Source organism: Lacerta agilis, chromosome 10 (genome assembly GCF_009819535.1).
Source record: "Lacerta agilis isolate rLacAgi1 chromosome 10, rLacAgi1.pri, whole genome shotgun sequence".
NCBI classification, from domain to species: domain Eukaryota; kingdom Metazoa; phylum Chordata; class Lepidosauria; order Squamata; family Lacertidae; genus Lacerta; species Lacerta agilis.
In genome coordinates, this window is record NC_046321.1 from 54,212,152 (window position 1) to 54,230,838 (window position 18,687).

The 18,687-nt window shown below is 41.4% G+C and overlaps 1 protein-coding gene across 5 annotated transcripts in view; it reads left to right on the forward strand.

The window, feature by feature from the left end:
- Positions 1-18,687, forward strand: part of PTPRZ1 (protein tyrosine phosphatase receptor type Z1) — a 109,823-nt gene that overhangs the window by 57,709 nt on the left and 33,427 nt on the right. For 2 of the 5 annotated variants that reach the window (XM_033162741.1, XM_033162742.1), the window contains exons 7-12: positions 2,205-2,362; positions 2,771-2,921; positions 7,812-7,996; positions 9,048-9,174; positions 12,761-12,801; positions 13,968-17,496. In XM_033162741.1, the coding sequence (XP_033018632.1) occupies positions 2,205-2,362; positions 2,771-2,921; positions 7,812-7,996; positions 9,048-9,174; positions 12,761-12,801; positions 13,968-17,496 (4,191 nt within the window). Of the gene's footprint in view, positions 1-2,204; positions 2,363-2,770; positions 2,922-7,811; positions 7,997-9,047; positions 9,175-12,760; positions 12,803-13,965; positions 17,497-18,687 lie in introns of all 5 variants that reach the window. The other 3 variants (XM_033162743.1, XM_033162745.1, XM_033162744.1) reach the window with 2 other exon arrangements.

Consider the following 18,687-nt stretch of genomic DNA (forward strand, 5'->3'; position numbering starts at 1 on the left):
GGCTCCAGGAGCCAATCGGATGCAAGCAGAGGGGTGCAACCTCAGAGCGGACCTGAGTGAAGACTTCATCCCTCTGGTCTGCTCCCTACCTATATGAACCAGGCACACTGAGAAAGAAGCACCTCAATCTCTACTGGATTCCCACCCATCCACCCTTTGTTCTAGTGGAAGAATAAGTAGCCTGGTGATAAACAAGCTACGGAGATAATTGGTCACCATGTTCAGGGCCAGAGACAAGTTTTCCTTGAAGACTAATTGGGCCTACCTCACAGCAATCTTCCCAACTTTGGGGCAAATAAGGCACTGGGTTGAATCCTTAGTCCAGGCAGGCAGGGGTTACCCCCGCTGCTGCCCCACTATAATGGGGTATCCCCTTTAAAGGAACCTTGGCACCTCCTGCCAGTGATCAGAGAGAGTTGCTCGGATGTGGTGCATGCCATATGGTGATGCCTGACAATGGTCAACCCCTACTGTCCATCAGCCAGCAGGGAGGCTGGTTGATCTTTGGATACACACCCAATGTCTATGCCAAAACCTCCTCATATCTATGATCAATTAAAGTTGTGGCCTTATTTGATTCCAGTATTGGACACCCCTTCCCCGTGGCTCCACTGTGCAGGGGCCCACAAATGAATTCTCTCTGTGCATCCATTGGCCTCCAGTTCGAACGACCAATCAAGGCAGCCTAGCTGAGGAATACCCTTTAAAGCCAGGCTTCCTCAAACTTGGCCCTCCAGATGTTTTTGGCCCTACAACTCCCATGATCCTGAGCTAGCAGGATCAGTGGTCAGGGATGATGGGAATTGTAGTCTCAAAACAGCTGGAGGGCGGAGTTTGAGGAAGACTGCTTTTAAGCCCTAGTCTTGCCCTAGCTAATATCCTAAGAAAGATAGACTCTCTGCAGCTGCTGCATACTTTTATTGCAGCAGTGCTTCTTAGCATTTCCTGGGAAGAGATGAGTCTGCTCTCCCATCTTTTTCCTTGGTCTCTGCCATCAGCTATTTTTTTTTATTGCCATATGGGTAAAAGTTATTGTGCGTAACTTTATACTCACTTGACATTGACTTAATTTGATGAGGCTGTCACAACTGCAAGTTCTTATGATAATATTTAAAGTATGGAGCTTATGAAAGCAATCTTAAGATATCAGAAAGACAGCTATGATGGAAGAAGGAAGGTAGCTATTATTCACAGCCCTCTGAATTTAAAACTAAGTATTGCAGGCAGCACAGATTTGGGTTTAATATTCAGAAGAACATTCCAGCTACAAAACCAAGTTGAACGAAGTTGTGACATTTCTACTACAGGCCTTAGAACTGATGTTAGTCAATTACTTGGGCTGCTGGTCATCATTGTTGACATCCATCAATGTCTCGAGAGACAATGCCGTGCGCCTCCATGGGTGAAGTCAAAATGCTACGTTAACAGCACTAAAGTGACATCCCTAGGGCACAAACCTGGACAATTTGTATGGAGGTCCTGGGCTGCTCATTCAACAAGACACCCCACCCCACCCCCCAGACTTGGTAATGTGGCCCAAAGAAAGCAGAGCAATACATCTGGCACCAGCTTGGCTGCAGGAGTTGCCGGAAGGAGGCACACAAGGCGTCATTCAAACGTCTTGGGGACTCCACTTTGGATTTGTGTAGTGTATATTCCTTAGCCTTTTCTTCTCCCGAAGACATCCTGTGGGGCAGCAGAGCTTTAGGATCAGAGTCTTCCTTCTCCTAGATGGGCTGCTGACCACTGTGTAAAATAGAAGAACTGACAGCAGAACCCAGGGACTGGGAACAGTATCTAAAGGGCATTTTTCACACATGTATAATTACTGTCATGCTTGGCTATGAATACAAAGTAGGCAGCCAGCGATGCAAGAAAGGTTAGACAAAGAGAACTCGAAGTGAAAGGACTCTAATCAACCTTTCAGTTTTTCAAAACAGGCAAGGATCAGGGCAGCAGGTGCGTGAGGCATGTTTCTACCTGGTCAAAATATGTAGTGCAACCCCCCCTCCCCCAAATAATTTACTGAATTGTGTTTATATATAAATACATTTAGTTTTTATTCTGCTGTGACCCTCACAGTAACTAACCTCACAGTGGGTTGTTTCCTTTGTTACTGTTTAAAAAATATTTTTTCCTTTTATTTTATGCATCCTGGATTTATGAATACCGTCACTGTTTACCTGTAAATTATTTTTTTGCAGGAAAAAAAACTGAATTGGAGCCTTTCATCTTGTTGAACCTATTGCCAAATGCAACAGACAGATATTACACGTATAATGGATCTTTGTCGACTCCGCCCTGCTCAGAGACAGTTGAATGGATTATATTCAAAGACACTGTTAACATTTCAGAAAACCAGGTAACTTACATAATACGTGTCAAAGAAATAATTATTTCAATCGCACACACAAAAATATACACATTTTCACCATAGTGGTAGCATTGAGTGCTGAAGTATGTATACACGCATGTCCCACTTTAGGAACATTCACAAAGCAAAATTTCACTTATCAGAACACAAAGAATTAGTACACAAACCTCGTTATACACTAAACTACAACACAAAGGAGGGCTGAAGAACTATGAGAATGTAAATGCTGCCTTTTTGATATATGTTGCATGAGAGTTATGACCCAATCACAACAATTTGTACAATGCAAATACTGATTTTTCCATCACCCTAAAAGTGCCTTTCGTTAGTATAGTTTATGCAGAGCTGTTTCTAAAGAAAACTCCCCGTGTGACTGCATTTATTGCATTTTTGCAGCTGTCGGTATTTTGCGATGTCCTTACCATGCAACAATCTGGTTACGTGATGCTGATGGACTACCTGCAAAACAATTTTAGAGAGCAACAGCATAAATTTTCCGGCCAGGTGTTTTCCTCATATACTGGAGAGGAAGTAATTCATGAAGCAGGTATGTCTTGCTAACTTGCTTACTTGACAGATACAACCATAATCTTAACCACAACAAATTGCTTCTATAAGAAATATATGGGCCCTGATTCAAATCCACACATGCACAAAACAGTCAGGAAATCGGTCATCATGCCAATTAGATGCTTGGCAGGGAGAAAAGAGCTGTGTGTACTTTAAATTAAATCCAGACCCACCTGAACAGCTGATCTTTGTGATTGTTTGCTTTCAGAGTGGGACCATATACATCCTGGTCCTGTTAAATGCAAATGCAATCAAAGAAGATTTTACTGTTCATCGCTAATGTGCATTGAACGACATATGTATTTCCATTTCTGCTATTTTCCATTGATCAGTAATTAACCTGCAGGCTTTTGCTGCACTAGTGTAAGCGAAGTTTCTTATCTGTCATGCCTATAAGTAAGTAGCTAGGATAAGGATGAGGTTGCACATAAAATTGAAATGTGTTAAGTTCTTTAGGTTCTGCATATTATAGCTCCACAAATAATTAGTAGGCATTGAAAAACACTGCTTTTATTTTGTTAAATGAATACTTAAATTTTAATTATTATTTATTTTGCATCAGAACACCAGTTGTGTGTGTTCCTTTTGTGCTACAGGTCCTGATACCATGCTTTCCCCCCTTTTCTTTTTTGACCTTGTTCTAACTGCTAGAACAGGGGCTGCAGCTGTTTCGCTTCCCTCCTCAGTTTTGTCCCATGGCTGAACATCCATTGGGGGTTGCTGTTATCCCCTATTTTTGTTCGTTGCCTTTTATCTCCTGCAGCTGTTTGGATTATTCTCCTTGGCCAGGTGGCATGCATTAAGCTATAAAATGACTGAGATGCATAAGAATCTTGAGGAACTGAAGGAGGCATATCCATCTGGTTTAAGTCTAAGTACATACAAACTTTCGTCTCATCGCAACTTGCCTTTTCACAGTAACCTCCTTGCAAAGATTCTCATGGGACCAGGCACTCACATACATCAGGTTTATGGGTCCAAACAAAAATGAATTTCGGTTTATTGGCACCCCTTCTGCAGGCAGAAGTTCCAGTGTTTACATGGAGTGGAAACAGAGCTCCATACAAGCCATTTTTTACATGTCTAACAGCAACTTCAGGCTATATGTGCATCATACTTTTCATTCCCAGCTGTGATGCCCTGGGAGTCAGACTCAGATGCTGAACCTGAGGGATCCCAGCCTGCACAGGATTCCCCGCCTCCAGAACCAGCTGAGCCAGGGCCAGGGCCAGGGCTTGAGCCTGAAGGATCCCCTCCTGTGCTGGATCCCCAGGTGCAGGCATCAGCAGAGTCTGCTCTGGCTCCTGATGGGAGGGAGGACCCATTGCCTGCAAGTGCTCCACTCCCAGCCTCATCAGAGGAAGCTGAGGCGGCCCCTGGGTCCAGTAACCCACCAGCCTCTCCTGAGCTGCAGAGGCTCAGGACAGAGAAGCGAAGAGAGCTAAGTGCTTACAGGAGGAGTGCTCGCCTCCAGGCCCGGAGGAGAGGTGAGTCTCCAGAGGATCGGGGCCGCCCTAAGCATAGGGCCAGATAAAAGCCAGCCAGCCCCAGCCCAAGTCGCGTGAGCAACTTAGCTGCAAACGTATGCTTGACCTGCAACCTTGTGCCTGCACCTGCCTTGGACCTTGACCTGCTCCCTGCCTCGCTCCCCGCCGGACAGACCTCCTTTGGACCCCTAGACCCAGGACTGGACTTGGACCTCGCTTCACGGACAAACCCCTGGGGCCAGCACACCAGCCTTCTTTATAAAGAGAAATCCTTGCGCCTCCATGTGTGGCAAGATTCATGCTGTTTTGGTGCCACTGCTTGTGCATCTGTTTTCAACAGAGCTTCTCTGAATTGCTTCAAACATTTCAAAGAATCATAAGTATAGGAAGCATGATTGACCCTCAGTTTGTTTGTTTGTTCCTTGCTTGTTTTGAGCTTCATTTTATCTACAGTTTTTATTTTACACTGCTTAAGTAGCTCTTTAATTGGCTTATAAATCTTACGAATAGAAATATAGCAACATTCATTGATCATGCATATGTGCAGACTTCTCTCTGTATCCCCAAAAAGCTTGCATGGAGCTCCATGTGCAGATTGAACACTTTGGGTTGATAGTATAGGGCTCATAATCCAATATGCAATCCTAAACACACTTGCTAGGGAATAATCTCTGTTGTCCTCCTGTGAGATTTACATCTGAGAACACATGCCTAAAATTGCATTCACAGCCAATCCTGAATTTTGAGATTTGCCAACTATTTGTTGATCCATAATTTAAAATCTCCCCATAATCCATTTCTATGAGAAAGAGAGAGATGGTAATTAAATATTAGAGTTTGGTGCCATGGGGATAGCCAGGATTTTTTTTTTTAGGGGGCGGGAGGTCTGGCTTTGTGTTGGGGCAGAACTGCGATATCTGCGATGCAATTGGTCAGTTAGTTAAGTAGTCTCCACACCTCTTGTAATCTACTGAGCACTATTTTCTTGCAGCCCTTATTCCAGTAGCTAAGATTTCATCAACTTAGAATCATAGAATAATAGAGTTGGAAGAGACCACAAGAGCCATCCAGTCCAACCCCCTGCCAAGCAGGAAACACCATCAAAGCATTCCTGACAGATGGCTGTCAAGCCTCCGCTTAAAGACCTCCAAAGAAGGAGACTCCACCACACTCCTTGGTAGCAAATTCCACTGCCGAACAGCTCTCACTGTCAGGAAGTTCTTCCTAATGTTTAGGTGGAATCTTCTTTCTTGTAGTTTGAATCCATTGCCCCGTGTCTCTGGAGCAGCAGAAAACAACCTTGTGTGTTGCATGATCATTACATTCAATAGATTGTACAAACAGTTTCAAAAATGGAAATTCAAAGTCTCTTTCCTCTGAATTATTATGACTCGAAAGACGAAATAAAGCACTATATATTTTATTACATTTTATTTATTCCAGTTCAATTGATATACCATTAAATTGCAATAGCCTCTAAGTGCTGTGCAAGTAACTCAATACAATGAGCATGTTGAGTATGGTGTGCTTATTCCGTCTGCTGCATTTTCAGCGGTTAGATATGATTGGCTCAGTATACTACAATTGAGCAAGTTTTGTCTCCACCACTAGATACTTCAGAGCATCAGAGTAATGGATCAATTTAATAATCCACATGTACTAAATGGAAGCTGACACCATGATACGTTTAGTGTTTTATTTTGAAAGAGACTTTAAATGGCTCACAAGTTAAATAAAATTGTTTCATTAAACTTTTACATGCTGTTACCATAGTATAACAAGGGAGTGCACAGGGAAGGTCTTTGAATTGTGTATTGTAACGTACAGGACTGGGGACGCGGGTGGCGCTGTGGTCTAAACCACTGAGCCTCTTGGGCTTGCCGATCAGAAGGTCAGCAGTTCGAATCCGCATGACGGTGATGAGCTCCCGTTGCTCTGTCCCAGTTTCTGCCAACCTAGCAGTTCAAAAGCACACCAGTGCAAGTAGATAAATAGGTACCGCTGCAGCGGAAAGGTAAACCGCATTTCCGTGCGCTCTGGTTTCCATCACAGTGTTCTGTTGCACCTGTAGCGATTTAGTCATGCTGGTCACATGACCCAGAAAGCTGTCTGTGGACAAACGGCGGCTCCCTTGGCCTGAAAGCGAGATGAGCACTGCAACCCCATACTCACCTTTGACTGGACTTAACCATCCAGGGGTCCTTTACCTTTTTGTATCATATAGGTTTAATACTGGGAATGAATATTGAGCTTTGAGTGCCCTCTTGTGTTCAAGAGCCAGATTCTTAGATGATTATATATATACACACACACACACACACACACACACACAGATATAAAGTCTTCCATTAAGTGAAATCATTTTAATGAAAACTGACCACTCTAGTAGCTTATTAGGTGATGGGTTAAAATTACTGTCAGTTTTAAGGCCAATGCCTATATCTGTGTGGCTGCATTTTAGCCACTTTAAATCCAGCCACACAGAAGCTGTTCCAAATGGCAGTGCACTAATTTATAGCCTTTTACCCAGGCATAGGAAACTCGGTCCTCCAGATGTTTTGGAACTACAATTCCCATCATCCCTAGCTAAGAGGACCAGTGGTCAGGGATGATGGGAATTGTAGTCTCAAAACATCTAGAGGGCCAGAGTTCGCCTATGCCTGCTCTTACCCCTATGGAAAATCCATTCCTCCACAAACCTGTGTTTCTGCTTTGAAGTGATGAAAGCAATACGCTCTGCAAAGTAATCAATTAGATACCAACAGTTTCAACATGCATACCAACCTCTATACAGATGGATCCATAATCTACACGACATGGCTGCTTGAAAATGTGAGCCATCCCTTTAGTGACTCTCTTGAGCCAGCTTTTAAGGTGAAGAAAGACTTAACATCTATTCTATTTTTTAGAGATATGTGGCCACTTTCCTCCTTAGATTTCCTCTGGGGAAGATAAGGTTCTAGCCATTGAAACAGAAGCAATCTCCCCATCCCAAAAAAAACTGTTCATCAAATTGAATGTTAGCAAAACAGGAGAAGCGAATGAGGAAAAAAGCTAGCATGGTACTGAAGCCATAGTCTGCATTGGTCAAAATGCATTTTTGTTGCATTGTCTTTGCAGGGGCAAGGCTATGAGAGTGTGACTATGGGGTTGTAATGAAGTGTACCTGCTCTTCAGAATTTACTGCTACAACCACTCCTGAAACAGCATCTGATTTAGGGGCCTGTAGCCTGTTCTTTCAGTTGTGAAGCCAGGAGGATGCTGGGCTCACCCTATAGCTGAGGAACATGTTGTGGGTTTCCTTTTTTAATGTTGTATATGTATCATTACTTTCTTTAACACGTAATAACATGGTTCTGTTTGTGTTGTTTTCTTTTAAGTTTGCAGCTTAGAGCCAGAAAATGTTCAAGCTGATCCAAAGAACTACACCAGCCTTCTGGTTACCTGGGAGAGGCCACGAGTTGTATATGACACAATGATCGAGAGATTTGCTGTTTTTTATCAGGAGTTGGAAGGAGAAGACCAGACAAAGCATGAATTTCTAACAGATGGGTATCAGGACTTGGTAACCGACCACATTTATTTATTTATTTATTTATTTAGGTACCAAAAACAAAGATAGTGATTCACTTACAACTCCTTATTGTGAGGGACTGTTTTGCTAGCACTAATGAGAACTCAGCATGCTGGTTGCCCTCTCTCAATGATAACTTTAATTACCCATGGTGATATTTATATAACTGGTACAATGCACTTCTTACAGAGGGTAAGCTTTGGGCCAGTGACAGAGCCATCATTCACATGTCTGCCCCATTCACATATAAAATTAGGTGATGCTTTAACTATGAAAGGAACAGCTGGTAGTGGGGCACTGAACTCTCCTTGTCCCTCTAACCTCTCCATATTTGCTCTGCTCCAGGCAGCATTATCTCAGCTCTGAGACTAGAAGCAAACTAATGAATTGAGAAAATTAGCTAGAACAAGGGGGGGGGGAGTAAGCTGTGCATGATTTAGGATTTGACCTGTCTCCCTTACACATTCCTTTTACTGTTAAAGGAAGACCAATCCTCTCCCTACTTTCTACCTGAATGGGACAGGCACATCAAAAGAAACAAGCATCCATCACCATTGAGCCAGTGTGGTGTAGTGGTTAAGAGCGGTGGACTCATACTCTGGTGAACTGAGTTCGCGTCTCCACTCCTCCATATGCAGTTGCTGGGTGACCTTGGGCTAGTCACACTTCTTTGAAGTCTCCCAGCCTCACTCACCTCACAGAGTGTTTGTTGTGGGGGAGGAAGGGAAAGGAGATTGTTAGCTGCTTTGAGACTCCTTAGGGTAGTGAGTCTGATTTTGAGGCTAAGCCGTGTGAATTCATTTTATTCTGTGTAACTTTGGGCAACAGCTTTGCCCATTGTCAGTTTTATCAGATGGATATCAGTTCTGACCATAACATGCATGTTTATTACTTGGAAGAGAGTGCTACACCTGAAGAGTGTTCCTTATTATAAGGGTTATTAAGAGTTGGGAATGTAGTTAACATGCAGAAACCTGAGGCAAGAAAAGAAGCAGGTGTGTTGAATGTGCATAATGTAGTTAATTGGCTTCTTTCCTTCCAGGGGGCCATTCTGAATAATCTGCTGCCTAATACAAGTTATGTTCTTCAAATAGTTGCCATTTGTGCTAATGGTCTCTATGGAAAACACAGTGATCAAGTCATTGTTGACATGCCTTTGGATGATCCAGGTAAGTGCACATTTTTTTTCTATGAAAACCCACAAGAGTCTTTTATTTGCAAACCAGCTGAAAATGCAGTGCTATGGAATTTCATTATCAATGGTTTTCATTTGACATTTCTGAGCTTCTTTGTTTCCTGACATTTCCTTAAGAGTAAACATTGGGTGTTCTGTTATTTCAGATTATGAACCATAATAATGGCAATGTTCCACAGCCATTTCGATTATGGTTTCTGCCTCTTGCTGCTGCCTAAGTTATTTCAACCAACATAGTTTTATAAAATTTATAAAACCTAGGTTTCAAATTCCTATTCGTTCAAATGCCTACTTAACCATGACATAGCTGGATCATCTATTTCACATGGTCAAATAAGCTGTCAGTTGCTAAATTGCTTGTATATTAAATAATAGTCCATGTACTAGTAAAAAGGAATTGCTGAATGTGATTCCATTGATTTTGAAATCTTATTGCATGCTGCTGCTTTGAAATTCTACTTCAGTGCAAATGTGGTGATGGAATTCCCTTGCTTCTTAATGTTGGACAGCAAAATTCAAAAGAACTAACCATTATATTTTGTTTACTTCAAAGCTCTATTTTCACTCTTTAATGTGGAATACACTATGTTGTTTGGTTTATTTCTGTTGAACTACTCATTCTAAATTTATTCTCTGAATTCAGAATAGTTGAATAGGTACTGCAGCTTAAGAAAATTGCATTTTAAAACTATATAAACATATAGATTTTCACCTTAATCCTTACATGAATAGTGCAAATTGAACAATTGTTGTTGTTGAGTCATGTCCGACTCTTCGTGACCCCATGGATCAGAGCATGCCAGGCACTTCCACTGTCTCCCGCAGTTTGGTCAGACTCATGTTGGTAGCTTCGAGAACACTGTCCTACCATCTTGTCCTCTGTTGTCCCCTTCTCCTTGTGCCCTCAATCTTTCCCAACACAGTGCAAATGCACCAGTGCAAATGCACCAGCAGGAGCTGGTTTTTAGGTGTAATCCCAGCTGCTTTGATCAACCTGGAGAGGAGCTCTATTTTTGTATAGCTTCCAGAATCTATCAAAACACAATAAGAGAATTGTGGAAAGGGTGCTAAAAGGATGTGGGGAAAGTTTGTCATCCCAACTCAAAAGACGTTATCTACATAAGAAGTAGAGCCATGATTCCTAGCTTGGGGTACAGAGGGCTAGGAATATCAGTGGCTTCTAAGAATTGATGATTGTGGCGCCAGTTGTTCATGGGAGGTTTTGGAGATGATGCAGCACAAAGAGATTAGGAAGCTCCCTTTCTGGTTCAGGGGATGAAACAGATAAAGGAAAGAAGATTCCATCAGTGCCAATTTGATAGATACTTTAAAAGCTACAGAAAACCACATGCTGCTTAGTTACTGTGCAGTACATGCCATTTTTCCTGAATTGAACACATTTTGTTGAAATCTGTCTCTAAAATGTAAATTGAAGTTTTGTTGATTTTTTATTGTTGTTGTCATAGGATTTCATTTACCAGTATGGTTTTTAACCATCCATTCATACAGTTCTAACTCCCAAGCACTGCAAAAGAAATGGGGGGGGGGAGAATTGAAATGGGGGAAGGTGGAAACCCAAGCCCAAGTTCACTCTAACTATTATAACAATCATGCTTTTCTGCAATGGAAATGAACATTGTTCAGAAAGTTTACTGAAATACAATACAATATATTTTGGACCTGCAGTATAAAATATTCTAAATGGATATGCAAAAAATAATCATTACAAACAATTGAGAAGCCAGGGAATGTCATCATTATTTTATCCCTAGCCTCCTAATCTCCAGAAAGCTAACAGGTAAGACCATTTTTAAATATTTCATGCGTCTCAATGTATAGCTGCTTCTGCTTCTGTGTTACTTCTTTACATATCAATCATTTGGTTCAGTTTTGATTAGGGCCGTGGTAGTGATAAAATGTGGGCTGGGCTGCAACATTTTCCCCATCACCACCATCATTTGTTGTTAACTATTTATTAAGAAAAAAAAATCCCACCTTTCCATTTCCCCCTCCTCCAGTATTTTTTAAAATTGTTTTTCATTTAAATACAAGAACAGCATATAACTACAGTAACTTGTCCAGTAGTACATTCTTATTAAATTTCATAGGCCACCTAAGTAGTACGCAAGCAATATGCTTGTTTAATTATTATCAATTCAAGTAGACTCTCCGCAGAGATTCTTGTGTTGAGGGTGGAATAAAAGAATCTTCTGTCTTGTTTTTTAAAAAGCTGGCAATAATCTTTAAATAAAATATGGAAAGCAACAAACAAAGAATGAAAGAAATTTAGAGACGGGAGCAGCACATTTTTTCTTTTAGTAAAAAAACTTGCAAACTCACTATGGATAAAAATAAGCTGAATTTGGCAGGTGGGTTGCCTGCCATAAAAGGTATTTGTAATATGATGAAAGGACATCAGAGGTGCAAAGCATGTCCATTTCTTGGGTTTAAGAGATGCATGCACACACAGAGATCTGCAATTAGCCACAAGGGATGAGGGTTTCCATATTGTAACTGTCTCCCCCCCCCTCCACTTCCATGACTGGAAGTGGCAGGAGATTTAATCAAGGAAGCAACATGGGAAATAGGATTAAACCCACTCACATAGCTGCTTTTAAACAAAGAAAAACAACATCCAACATTATCTAGTTTGACTCTTATAGCATAGACAACTGAAAAAATTACAATATTTGTGCTCCAACATTGAACCACAAATTGTTTTTTGTTTTTTAGAAGGGACGTGGGTGGCGCTGTGGTCTAAACCACTGAGCCTCTTGGGCTTGCCAATGAGAAGGTGGGTGGTTCAAATCCCCATGACGGGGTGAGCTCCCGTTGCTCTGTCCCAGCTCCTGCCAACCTAGCAGTTCGAAAGCATGCCAGTGCAAGTATATAAATAGTTACTGCTGCTGCAGGAAGGCCAACAGCGTTTCCGTGCACTCTGGTTTCCATCACGGTGTTCCGTTGCACCAGAAGTGGTTTAGATAGATAGATATTTATTATTACGGCCATTGGCCTATCACGCACGATTTTTCAAACAACATATATATACTTAGCCTTTCTACTTAGAACTTCGAAAGGACTTTAAAGTAACAGACTAAGCAGTAAATTTACAACATAAAACATCACCCCTATTTATAAAATTATAAAAACATCAATTAAGGTAACACATAATTACATCCTGAGTCAGGAATGTGCCAGAAGTGGTTTAGTCCTGTTGGCCACATGACCCAGAAAGCTGTCTGTGGACAAATGCCGGCTCCCTTGGCCTGAAAGCGAGATTAGTGCCGCAACCCCAGTCACCTTTGACTGGACTTAACCATCCAGGGGTCCTTTACCTTTTTACCTTACAAATTGTTGTTAAACCTCCTCCCTACACCCATCCCCTCTCACAACAAGGTCTGCGGGGGGGGGGGGGCGTTGAGAATGCTGAGCATAGAAGTTTCTCGTAAAGAAAATAACTCTTTCCGGTCCATCAGTTATTATTTCATCCCTGAATATATAAGCGATGTTTCTTTGAGGTTCAAGTATTAGGTTATATAGTGCATATTTTTGTTTTATAGAAATTGAATTTCCCGAATTGCCTGAAACTGAAGATTATGAGGTATTGTATTATCACGTACTTCACTTGCCCAATTACTGCTATACTTATGCTCGTAGAGTTTAGCGGAATATCCTTTGTGGTCTAGGGTGGCCAGATTCAAAAGAGGACAGGACACTAGCTAGAGGAGAGATTTTCAGCAGTTGTTTCATGCAACCTTCACCTTCTGAAAGCCCTCTTCTACCTATTAAATGGTCTAAGAGGCTTGTCCTCTTTTGAATCTGCCCACCCAAATTTTAAAAGTTTGAACCTTGAATTGAAATGTGAAATTAACTTTTGTGTTTACAAGTCCAAGTTGACAAGGCCTCCTTTGCATAGTTTTTTTAAAAAAATAAAATTAATAAAAAAGGTTTTGGGTTGTTGTTGTTTTTAAACAACTCTTAAACAGATATAACATCCTTCCTACCACAGAGGATGGTCAAATGGGCATGCTGAGTTGAGCAGCAATCAGCACAGCTACTGCCTGTACACACAACTGAGTGTTAGTATAGCCCTTGAGAAACTAGGAACAAATTTACTGAGTTTGTGTATTGGGGATGTTGTGTGTTGATTCACCTACATCTAGGCCAAATTTGTATACACCTTTTCACTGTTGGCTTTATGGTTCTTCCTGAATAACCATGTGTTATGAGTGCTTTTTGCTAGACTAGGGAAAGTATGGCTCAGGAGAATGCTTTATCTCTCTTAATCTGGCCCTTCTAAGCAACTTCAGCCATGAACAAATGCTGTGTTGCTTGACTGTGCATTCAACAATGATATTTTGTGCCCAAAGCAATTGCCGTTGTGAAAATTAAGTCATAATTTAATTATTCTAAACTTGGTTAAGTATAGTTTGAGATGACTATCTTCATTTTAAATGCCTAAACTAGAAGTTAATTCACAATCTTTTTAAAATAAAAAAATACATATGATTCTGTGTATGATATTTAAGCAAACAAGCCTGTTCTCCATTTTTTTTTTGGGGGGGGGGAAATCAAATGAATTATAATTTTGAACTAGCAGCTAATTTTAAAATACTTTAAATTTTAATTGCCATTTTTCTTCCATAATGTATGGAAATGCAAACACAAAGACATGAGATTTCATTGTAACATATCTCCCTCTATTTGCATATCTTCTGATAAGATGTTGACTTGTGTTTTTTATGTTTCTCTGTGTTGTTTTTGAAGGAGGAGGAAGATGAAATCGAAGAGGCAAGGGCAGGGGTGGGTGAAGAAGCTGCCGTGATTGCTGGCAGGGATAGTGTGACAAACCAGATAAGAAAAAAAGAGTTCCAGTTTACGACGCCTAGCTACAGTCAGGAGAGAATGGGGACAAAATTCAATGAAGCGGGAACAAACAGATACTTGGAAACAGAGGAAGACCCGTATGGGGGAAACGACCATTCCAAATCAATTTTTGATACAACTTCTCAATCTGCCACTGAAGTACCAAAGGAAGAAGAGGATGATTTCGTGGAATCTCAACCAGCTACTGCAGTTGTCCCTTCAGCAGACAGCTCCACCAAAGGTAATGGGGAAGAATATGAGCATGATTTTTCTGACCATGAGACAACAAGAGCATCTGCTTCTGATAGTAAAGAAGATGATATAGAGGTGTCTGCTTTTAAACCTGACCTAGACACCGAGGACTCTTGGGTTTCCGTTCCCACCACTTCTGCTACACGGTTAGTCACTGTGGAGACCTCTCAGGAAAACATCTTTAGTTCAGGAAGCCCAGAAGTAAGCATGCATGATGATCTCTCTCAAGACTATATTAAAATCCCGTCAGAAGATATAGTGCCTCCAAGAGCTGAAGATTCTGTAGAGAAAATGCCTGCAGTCGATCGGAATTTGTGGTATCATAATGGTACAGATGTTACTGCTCTTCCATTGGATAGGAAGCAGCTCTTTCACATTAGTTCCCCAAATCCTACAACGGCACCTCATCCCAGTGGTCCATTGGTGTCACAAGATGCTTCAGTTGCAGATGTAGAATTGCCACATCCTTCTACTTTTGCTCTCTCCCCAACTGAGTTGTCATCTTACTCTGTCTCTTCAAATTCTGAAGAACATGGCTCAGCTTCTGCTGCCAGTGAGGTACTCTCTCAGACAACTCAACCAGTGTATAATGGTGAGATACCACTTCAGCCTTCCTACAGTAGTGAAGTGTTTTCTCTAGTAACCCCTTTGTTGTCTGGCACTCAGATGCTCAGCACTTTTCCCGCTGCATCAAGTAGTGATGTGACCTTGCATGCCACACCCATATTCCCCAGTGTTGATGTGTCATTTGACTCCACCCTGTCTTCCTATGATGATGTACCTTTGCTTCCATTTTCCTCTGCTTCCTCCAGTAGTAAATTGTTTCACCACCTGTATATGGTTTCTCAAACATTTCCGCAAACTACTCCAGTTGTTGAGAGTGGTAAGGTGCCCCTGCATGCTTCTTTGGCATTGGCGGACGGTGGCGAATTAATACAGTCAAGCCTCGCTCAATTGTCTGATGTGGTATCGCATCAGATGGCCCGTGCTGCTTCAGAGACATTGATATTTGGTCATGATAGAACTGGCTTGTTGTCTCAAGTTGAACCATCCAGCAGTGATTTAAATATGCATGCCCTGTCTACAATGTCTGAACTTACCTATGCTTTATCTAGTAATGTGGGCACTCTCCAAAATGTTGCTGCTTATACGTCAGAATTTGTGCATGAGTCTGTTGACGCATTTCATCAGGGTCCGTTATTTAGCAGCTATAGCGGTGTGCTGGTGCATAAGACTTCTTCTGCAATCTCGCAAGCTGATACTTTGCTGCAGCCTACGCGTTCTCTTGCTAGTGAAATGGATTGGTCTGAAGCAAATTCTGGTAGCGAGTCCCTTTTGCCTGACACAGATATTTTGTCTATACGTAAAGCTTCTTCACCCGAATTGATATGCGGCACACCTGGGTTTAATGGTGTTGTTGACATGCCTCACAAAAGTGGTGCAATAAATGAAAATGACAGAGAACTGCAAATTTCTTCTTTCAGTGAAATGGCTTCTACTGAAAGTGCAAAGACTGAACTTCCACCAGCAGTTTCTAATGATGAGATTACTAAGCAGGATACAACCTTAGAAGAAAAAATCATTGCTGTTTCTAGTGCAAAGGGAATCCTTCCAGTATCTTTTGCTTTTCCTGTTACTAAGGTGTTTGATTATGATGTTAGTAAACTCTCAGAAACTCATGTTCCTATTCAGCCTTTGCATGTTACAGCTCTAGCCTTTGACGATACTTTGCTTAAGCCTGTGCTTAGTGCCTTCTCACAGCAAGCTTTCTCTACCCCTGCTTCTAGTGAAATATTGTCTCCTTCTACCCAGCAGTATTTTTATGAGGCTTCAGCTGCACTAAATAATAACGCGTTGCTGCAAACTTCCTTTCAGTCTTCTGATGGTGATATACTGCATAGAGCATCTGTAACTGTGCCTAGCACTGATCCAGTACTGACTGAAAAAATACCATGGGCTGATAATGGTAGTTCTATATTTGACCAAATATTGCACAAAATGGCACTAGATTATGCTGTGAATAAAACAGTGTTGCATTACCCTTCAGCACCATCTGCTGCAAACACATCACATACCAGCAACCACCCCACAGATTCACCAGAAGATTTAACTGTTGCCCATATAGGCAGTGAATACATTTCACCCAGGTTGCTTAGCAATGAAGACACAAACCAGGTTGCTCCTTCCTTGTACAATAATGGCATGTCATATCAGTCAACCAGTTTTGAAAACACAAGCGCCTTTCTCTTCAAAACAGTGAACAGAGTGAATATCCCTGTTTTGCCAGCTGATGTTTTACCAAAGGCAGATACATCGGCTAACAGCCATAGCCTTTCAAATGCTTCCGAAAAGGATGAGTTTCTCGCTCCTCCCTCAGCTACCAATATTATTGATATTGCCGTTCCTGTGCCTGAAATAATTTCTGATTCTGTTCAGCATACTTTTAAAGATATACTGGATATGTATATTTCTGTTGCACCTGGTTCTCCCAGCGCCGAAGTTGGTAAAGCTTTAAACACTTTATTAGTTCCCAGTAAAGTAACCGGTGAGTTATCTGCCACGGCCAGTTATGGTACAGATTTGTGGTCTTCTGTTGTTGATGATGATTATGAATACGATAGTGGCCTGCCTGTAAACAGCTGTCACACATGCATTCCCCCTAGAGACACTCAGGAGGAGGTAGATGAGGCAGATACACAGGTAAACAATGCGAACGAGCAACATAATTTAATTATAAATCCAGATGTTGAAGCGGCTGAAGAAGAAGAAACCACGATTGCTCTCTCAGACCGTATGATAACCGATGAGGTGGACCAGCTGAAATACACAGCAGCACCAGCTCTGACTTGGAAGACAAAAACTAAGAAACACAGTGATCCAGCTGTATTGGATAATTACATTCAGACTGTTAGCAATCCCTTACAAAAGGCACCGGAACCTAAATCATGGACAGTTTTTGCAAATGATGAAGAGAGTGGTTCTGGTCAAGTTCCTTCAGATAGCTTTAATGATAATGAGACTTCCACAGATTTCAGTTTTTCTGACGCTAATGACCATGACCCTGAAGGGGTAGTTGGAGCAGGTAACTCAGAAACAGAATTAACTTCTGGATCGCAGCAATCACCAGTAGCATCCATACCTAGTGGTCACTCATCAGTATTCAACGTTTCTGAGGCAGGTTAGTTATGGCCATCTATTGTGTAACTTGCAGATCAGTAGCATTCTTCCTCTACTTGGGTATAAAGGGAACCACATGGTATAACACAAATACATGACCAGTAGGAATTAGTATGACTATTTCAATTACAGGCATGGTGCAATAGTAAGATTGGGGGAAACTGAAGTAGGTCTCTTGCATATGCAACATCATATTCAAATCTGCAGGCCAGTTTTTTAATTTTAAAAAAGTCCCAAGTTGTTCTCAGTTAAGAGCTGGCTAAGGGATATGTCTATACTGTGAATTATCTTTGCAACTCTTCTCTTCTAAAGGTACTAACCAGTCTTGGATGTTCCTATCCTAGCCCTCTTAACTGCAATTACGTGCTCTGTGGCTTGACCAGCAGCATAGATATGCACTAAATGATAGTTCTCTAGCTTAAGCCCTAAGGATGTTTCCACTTACTGAAAGACTGAGAAGTTCTATGTGGTCTGAAGGCATGATTTAATTATGTCTTATTGTGCTTTTTAATTACATTTGTTTTTATATTCTTCCATGTAGGGTGATGTGAAAGGTAGCTGGCTACATAAATATTCATTTTAATTTTAATATGCCTAATAAATCTACCCTGATTATTAGTAATACATTTCCTTCTGTAGTTGCAAAAAAACTTGCAAAACGTCACAAATTTGACAACTTCCACAAGGAACACTCATCTTAACTTTCTGATCTTTCCTGCCCAAATCAAGTTTCATTTGTGCTGTCAGGTGCTAAGAGTGAAAAAGCAATTAAAACTGAGCCTTACTGAAGTACATTCCGTACTGAATTGCAAATATCAGTGGTATATCAATTTAACTGCCAAGGCATCCTCAGAAAACTCTTCCACAGAGTTACAGTTGTGCTTCGAGCCCCCAAACACCTCCCTCATAGAAATAAAGACAAAGTGAACTCAGAATTAAATTTGAATGTTGATGGGCAAATTTAGGCCACAACTTCATTGAAAAAAGTCCCAGAAGTGAGACTGGTATTGGCTTAGGCATTGGTATTAACTATTCGGGCTCTTGTCCGCCCTGCAGGCAGCCTGGGAGGGTAAACAACCAGCAGAGGGAGCTCCATCAATGCGTATTGACTGGACACACACACACACACACACACACACACACACACCCAGAGTCCCTGGGTCCTGGTATGGCCCTTACCCTATCAGGGTTT